This window comes from Nicotiana tabacum, chromosome 7, assembly GCF_000715075.1.
Source record: "Nicotiana tabacum cultivar K326 chromosome 7, ASM71507v2, whole genome shotgun sequence".
Taxonomy (NCBI): Eukaryota; Viridiplantae; Streptophyta; class Magnoliopsida; order Solanales; family Solanaceae; genus Nicotiana; species Nicotiana tabacum.
The window spans coordinates 147588732-147596505 of NC_134086.1; the positions used below are offsets into that span (position 1 = coordinate 147588732).

The 7774-nt window shown below is 33.3% G+C and overlaps 1 protein-coding gene across 1 annotated transcript; it reads left to right on the plus strand.

The window, feature by feature from the left end:
• Positions 1 to 5223: 5223 nt before the first annotated feature.
• Positions 5224 to 7461, plus strand: LOC107760322 (protein WHAT'S THIS FACTOR 1 homolog, chloroplastic-like). The gene has a single exon (XM_016578355.2). The coding sequence runs from the start codon at positions 5378 to 5380 to the stop codon at positions 7064 to 7066; it is 1689 nt and encodes a 562-aa protein (XP_016433841.1). The 5' UTR covers positions 5224 to 5377; the 3' UTR covers positions 7067 to 7461.
• The last annotated feature ends 313 nt before the right edge of the window (positions 7462 to 7774 follow it).

The window sequence follows — 7774 nt, forward strand, 5'->3', positions numbered from 1 at the left end:
TAGAAATAAAAGAGCTAAATGTAAATTATGTTATCTAGAAGGATGTATTTCATGTATAGAAAAAGATTTTGAAACAAAAATAAATAAAGAAGAAAAATACCAAGAAATAAATGATCATACGATGAATTTGAGAATAATGACATTAGAAGGTAGAATAAATGAACTAGAAAAAAGAATACAGAAAATGGAAAAGGGAAAAGAGAAATTAGAAAATATAAAATAAAACATAACGGTAGTAGACGAAGAACTAATGAGTATAGAAAAATTATGACGCGCTGATATGTAATGAAGATAAAAAATTAAGTACAATAAATTTTTTAGCAAGAATCAAAATAAAAGATTACGAAATAGAAACATTAGCTCTAGTAGATTCCGGATGCACAAGATGTATAATAAATAAAAGGATAGTTCCTCCAAATCTAATCAAAACCTTAGATAAGCCAGTTGCAGCTATGCAAATGGATGAAACCCATAATATATACAGACATTATGTAGATAAATCACAGACCAACTTTATAAATACATGTTTAGATTTCTATAAACCTAGCTACAAGGTAGACAAAATCTGGGTAAGAGACTTAAACATAAATGTAGTCTTTGTATTAGGATTAAGTTTTATATTACATAATAATGGTAGCTGCCTACTCAGTAGAGATGGAGTAATATTCTTTAAAAATATTACACAAACGCTCGTACAAACAATAGAAACTGCAACCAGGATAAGGACACGACTGAACACAAGCCAGAAAAACCTGCAAGAAAATCAAAAAGAATGTTGTAAAGAGTGTAAAGATAAAAATACATGTTGTAAGATTAAAGAAGAATCTAAGACCTTAATACTAGAAGAAAATGAAGATAGAGATATATTAGAAAAAGACTATACTTTAATAGATATCGAAACAGAATTATACAATTTTAAAATAGGAGTACAAAAAATATGAATAATAAAGAACGAAAAGGATCTAGATAATATAATAAAAATATTAGATGAAATAGAAATAATAGGAGAAAAATCTTTAAAACATTGGGAAAACAATAAAGTTATGTGTAAACTAGATATAATTAATCCAGAATATATAATTAAAACAGCCTCAATAGAAGCTACAAATCAAGATCTAGAAGACTTCAAAATTCAAATTAAAGAACTTATGAATTTAGGAATAATAAGAAGATCCACTTCTAAACACAGGTCAGCATCCTTTATGGTTAGAAATCATAGTGAGATAGTAAGAGGAAAAACAAGAATGGTAATAAACTATAAAAGACTTAATGATAACACTAGAACAGATGGATATAAGTTACCTGATAAAACAGAACTAATAAATAGAATACAAGGAAAAAGGATATTCAACAAGTTTGACTGTAAATCAGGATATTGACAAGTAAAAATGCATGACGAAAGAATTGAGTGGACTGCATTTACTTGTCCAGAAGGACATTTCGAATGGTTAGTAATGCCGTTCGGACTAAAGACAACTCCACCAATTTTTTAACGAAAAATGGATAGTATATTTGGAAAATATAAAAGATTTGTTTTAGTATATGTAGATGATATATTAGTATTTAGTAAAGATATTAAAAAATATTTAGGACATCTACATACAGTATTTAGATTATTTGTAGACAATGGAATAATAATTAGTAAAAAGAAAATGGAACTATGTAAAAATTATATAAATTTTCTAGGAGTAATTTTAGGGGATGGGAAAATTAAATTGCAACCCCATATAGCCAAAAAGACTCTAGAAATGCCATATAAATTAGATAATACCAAAGAGCTACAAAAGTTTTTGAGAATAGTAAATTATGCGAGAAATTTTATAAAAGACTTAGGAAAAATAGCAGGACCATTATATGCTAAGACAGGCTCTACAAGACAAAAATATTTTAACACAGAAGACATTAAATTAGTACAAAAAGTTAAAGAAAAAACAAAAAATATTCCTGATTTAAACATGCCACTAGAAACAGACTACTTGATAATAAAAACAAACGGTAGTTTTGAAGGATGGGGAGCAGTTTTAAAAGTAAAACCAAATAAATATAGTGACAAGAACACAGAAAAAATATGTGCTTATCAAAGTGGTAAATATAAAGAAAAAGTAAATATGAGTAGTATAGATGCAGAGATATTAGCTGTAATTTACGGATTAAATAATTTTAAATTATATATATCAAATAAACAAGAAGTAACAATTAGAACTGATTGCGAAGCCATAGTTAAGTTTTACTAGAAGATAAACGCAAAGAATAGTAGTATAAGAAGATGGTTAAATTTTATTGATACTATATCAATATATAATTTGGTTTTTGAACATATTAAAGAAAAGATAATAACTTAGCAGATCAGTTAAGTAAGCTTAAAATTACTATCAATTAATAAAAAAGTATTTTACATGTACAACATGAGACCAACAGTTTCCAAGACTGAAGACAAAGGGAAGGGCATTCAAGCCTCACCCTCAGATAGATACTTGCAGACAATATTAGGTAATCTTCATTTTAAGCCACACTCTTTTGCAGAACAGACTAATATGGAAAGAATAAATTTTGGAAAACATAATTTAATATTTTTTCCACCATCAAACATGTCGTTTAGAGTTTTACCAGAATGTGTCATAGACAGACCTCAACAGTGTTTAATTGATAACTTATGGATATCATATAATAAGAAAGACACTAAATATTTTATAGCGGCTCTTAATGCCTTAGGACAATATTTTACAGATAAAAACCAAGACAAAAGATTTAAGTATTATGTGGTTATACATGGTAAGACAAATGGTATTTTTCACACATGGCTAGAAGTACTAGACTCTATTAAAGATATAGAAAAACCGCTTTTCAAAGGTTTTAATGATTTTACTGAAGCATTAGATTATGCAAGACCAAACTACTATATCTCCCCAACACTTAGACAAAACCTAGAAAATCCCCCAATACAACATCCGAAAAGACAACGACAAGATAATATTCTGTGATCATTGCTCATCAATGACGGAAGCCTTTAAAAGAATAAACCAGAAAAATGAAATCCTGGCACAAGAAAAGACAAAACTTATAGAGCAGGTAAAGGTATTAGAACACAGGGTACAAGCATTGAGATTTGAATTGACACAATCACAGACTCAAGTTATTCCTCAACAAGACACAAAGATGAACAGTCCAAAACAGAGTTCTCCATCACAAGCAAAAATGGATGAGAAGGATGTGCATTCCCCAATAAATGCAGCAAGATCTACTGTATTGGATAATGATATAGCTAGTCCGGTTCAAACGGTGACCGGTAAAGACATATCAAATCTGTTTATGGCTGTCACTTTGCCAAAAAGTGAAGATGAAGGTTTATCGAGACGAAGACTACCCAGAATATTAACACAAGGAGAAGCATTTAAAAACAAGGGTATAATTTCAAAAAAGAGAAAAAAAAGAAAAAATAGAAAATATAATCAAACAAACATTAGAAAATTTCTTTCAAGAAAAAGAAGAACAAGACAAACATATGGTTAAGAATCCAAGTCCAAATCCAGAAAGGACTCAAAGTTCAGGAAAAGATGATAACTACTCAAGACCCATATGAAGATGACTCAGGAATGAGTTTTGATTCAATAGCTATACATAATTTAGACACATAAAAGCAAGGTCTTAGTGAAAAATTAAATACAGACGTGACAAGTGACATAAAGTAGAAAAGATGTGACAAAAAGTAATGCTAGCTGTACTAAAAGACAAGCTAAGTTTTTGAGTGGAAGAAAAAATTACAAGCACTAAGGGAATCTCCGACCAAGCCATGTGAAGATGGAGCCCAATGAAGTACCCTGCAAGGTTGGACAAGATAGATTTCTGAAGAATTTGAAATCCATTTTTCAAATCCATTCCAAAACTTAGCTATAAAAAGGAGAAGATACAAGAAGAAGGAAGTCAGAGAAGAAAACCCATCTCAACATCCTTTTCATCACCAACCATCTCCAAAACAAACACTTTGTAAAATATTTCCTTATGAGTACTTTAGTAGTTCCTCATCTAAGCTTGTAAAATAAATAAATCCTTATGCTTATTTGTGATCGTTTTTAATTCCCAAAGCTCAATAGACTTTTTTGGGTTTCCTGAAAGGGAAATCTCTCTCCTATAAGCATGTAAGTTACTCATCTTTATCTAAATTATGTTTCTGCTAGATATTACCCCCGTTAATTTTACAGTTTTATGTTATTCTGTATAGTTTTATGTTCATATGTTCGATTATTAGTTTGATAACAACCAGATATCACTCTTAGTATATGGTTAGATTCCCAATTTCTTAACAATTCTGATGGATTAACCTGTAAATTCCTAGGAGATACCGGTTAAGTAAAACCCGAAAATAATTAAGAAGGGTATAAGTGTTTAACCGTGACTGGGGTGAGGTTAAAGAAATAAAGGTTAAGAAAAGAGTTAAAATCTTTAAAAGATTGGGAAGACGAGATGAACAAAGTGAATTAAAAAAAAAGAGTAGAAAAGGGGTAATCTCAATTCATAATTTGGATAATATTGTAACTATACAAGTCTATAGAATGAGAGAGAGGGAGTACCGAGTAGGATTTTCACAACATAAGAGTTTAATCACAAAAAATAATTTTATTGTTAATGTCCATTAATCGTAATAATTATACCCATCCAGAAAATTTTGCTAGGAGCCTTACCCAAAGTTTAGAAGAATTTATATTAGACATAGAAACCGGATTTTATTCGATAGTAGATTTGGTCGTACATTTTATATACCTACAACACAATAGTAGTATCTGTTCAGATATATATAGAAAACAACTGCATCTGCTATTGTTAATATTATCATACCATCAATCATATCATCTATACCATCTAAAAAGAAGATTTTAACCCTATTAAAGACAGAGACTATTTTCTTTACAACCCCTCTTGTATATTAGGATATTATATTGGCAATATATATATATTGGCAAAATACATGGCCAATAAATTCAGACATCGATCCATTAAATGAAATTGATCTATTCTTAAATTATGAGAAAAATATACAAGTTTTACATTATAATCCTGACATAATTTAGTTCAGGAACCAAAGAAAGTAATCAACATTAGGTGACATTGTCCCACTCCACGTAGAAGATACAGATATTATCTACTTCTCGGGGTTTTTACCCTTTCTGATAAACCCTAACCATATCAACATCTCCAGCATCCATAGCTCTGCTCGAACCACCCGAAGGTCAGTGTATCCTCTTCTTCTCTCTTTTCTCTCACACTGCTTAATAAAACATACGTGATTGTTATCTTTGCTATTTAAATTCTGCTTAAAATCTTAATTTTCATGTTTTATAATCTGTTCGTTTTATAATTCCACCAAGAATTGGGACTCCTCATGGAACCCAAGTTTCTACTTTCCACAGCATCAAAACCCTTTGCTTCAAATGGAGCTTTTCCTTTTTCCCTTTCCCATAAATCATCTTTTCTTCATAAAACCAGACTTTGTCCAGTGACCCATCTGGCTATATCAGCAGAGCATTTAGGAAAGACTCAAATTTTGGGCAAAAGTGTATCGTTTGGAGATAACAATGTATCTTTGTGTAATTTAAGGAAAGCCCGGGTAGAAAAGACTCCATTTTTGGGCAAAAGTTTATCTTTTAGAGAAAAGAATGAATCTTTATGTAATTTAAGGAAAACCCAGGTGCCGAATTTTCCCATTAGAGCAGCTGGTGCTGTGAAGAGAAGGAAAGAGCTTCCTTTTGATAATGTGATTCAAAGGGACAAGAAGTTGAAATTGGTTATGAAGATTAGGAAGATTCTAGTGAGTCAGCCTGATAGAATTATGTCGCTTCGCGAATTGGGTAGGTATAGAAGAGCATTGGGTCTGGAGAAGAAAAGGAGATTTATTGCTTTATTGAAGAAATTTCCTGGTGTGTTTGAAATTATGGAAGAAGGGGCTTACTCACTTAAGTTCAAAATGACTCCTGAGGCCGAGAGGCTTTACTTGGAGGAAATGAAGATTAGGAATGAAATGGAGGATTTGTTGGTTGTCAAGTTGAGGAAACTATTGATGATGTCTTTGGACAAGCGGATTCTGTTGGAGAAGATTGGACATCTGAAAACTGATTTAGGGCTTCCTTTAGAATTTCAGGATACAATCTGTAGGCGATATCCACAATACTTCAAGGTAGTTTCAACTGGACGAGGGCCGGCATTGGAGTTGACTCATTGGGACCCTGAGCTTGCTGTTTCTGCTGCACAGATTGCAGAAGAGGAGACTAGGCAAAGAGAGCTGGAAGAGAAGAATTTGATCATCGATAGACCACCAAGGTTCAATAGGGTGAAGCTTCCTAAGGGTCTTAAGCTTTCAAAGGGTGAGATGAGAAGGATTAGTCAGTTTAGAGACATTCCTTACATTTCTCCTTATGAGGATTTCTCTGGAATAAGGCCTGGTACTCCGGAGAAAGAGAAACACGCATGTGGTGTGGTTCATGAACTTCTGAGCCTCACAGTCGAGAAGAGGACTCTCGTTGATCACCTTACTCATTTTAGGGAAGAATTTAAATTCTCTCAACAGCTGAGAGGCATGCTGATAAGGCATCCCGATATGTTCTATGTCTCTTTGAAAGGGGATCGGGATTCAGTTTTTCTCCGTGAAGCTTATCATGATTCACACTTGATAGAAAAGAACAGGTTATTGCTTATCAAGGAAAAGCTTCGCTCCCTTGTTTCAGTGACGAGATTCAACCGGAGAGGCACTCCACAAACTGATTCTGATGAAGCAGGAAAACCAGAGTCCAAATATCGAAGTGATGCTGATGAAGGTGAAGAGTGGTCTGACATTGATAACTTAGGGAGTGACGGATTTGATGATGATGATGATGACGACGACGACGACGACGGAGATTTGGATGATGACTGGAGTGATGATGGTGATGATATACCTCCCGACTTCAGTGATGATGAAGGCACTGTTAATCTAGAAGATAGCAAACCAACTAAACAAGTTAATGGTGCAAAGAAGAAGGAAGAAAAGATTCTGATCCCTGTTTATCCAGATGGCCGCCCCAGGGAACGCTGGTGACAAATATGAACTTGTGCTTGGAGATTATTTTACGCATGAAAGACATTGATAAAATATCTTAATTTACAACTTCTGCTATTAGCCTATTACATGTGCACGAGGTTTAAATCCCAGGGTAAAAGGCTGTTCCACTCTTTTAACACCCTGCGTGCACATTGCTTTCTCTTAATAGGCCTTGGCTAAGCATCTTACATTAGATGTATGGTTCAATGTTGTCGTTAAGTTAAATATCTTATAGATTACACAGCTCCTATAAGCTTCTGCTGGAAGTGGCTTTGTAAATTCGTAGTTCTGTACTAATTTAAGCACTAAAGCTTTCATATTTCCGATTATTTGCCAGATTGTAAAATGTAGCTTCTTTACATAATACAACATGGTTTTCATGGCTTAATGACTCATGATCTTGTGTGTTGTCGTTTGAAACATATGAGCATTTAGCTAGTCTTGAAAACCCCCTGCTTAGCTCACTTGACCTTAAGAATTGATGGCATATATTTCCCCCAGGGCTTTGGTTCAATGACAAAGGTATTACTTGTCACTACCCAATCCCATGACACGTATTTGGCCGTTGCGGGCCTAGGCCCGTACGGATTTGTCTTTTTGGGCTATGCCACTTCGAGCCCCAAAAGCGCGCGTACCATGTAAACTTGTATCATGCCTTATATAGCTCTTCACTTTCCTCTCCCATTCCGATGTGGGATTCGCCTA

Bases quoted from the DNA above. Each gene is read 5' to 3' on its own strand.
- LOC107760322 (XM_016578355.2), top strand. From the start codon at position 5,378: ATGGAACCCAAGTTTCTACTTTCCACAGCATCAAAACCCTTTGCTTCA.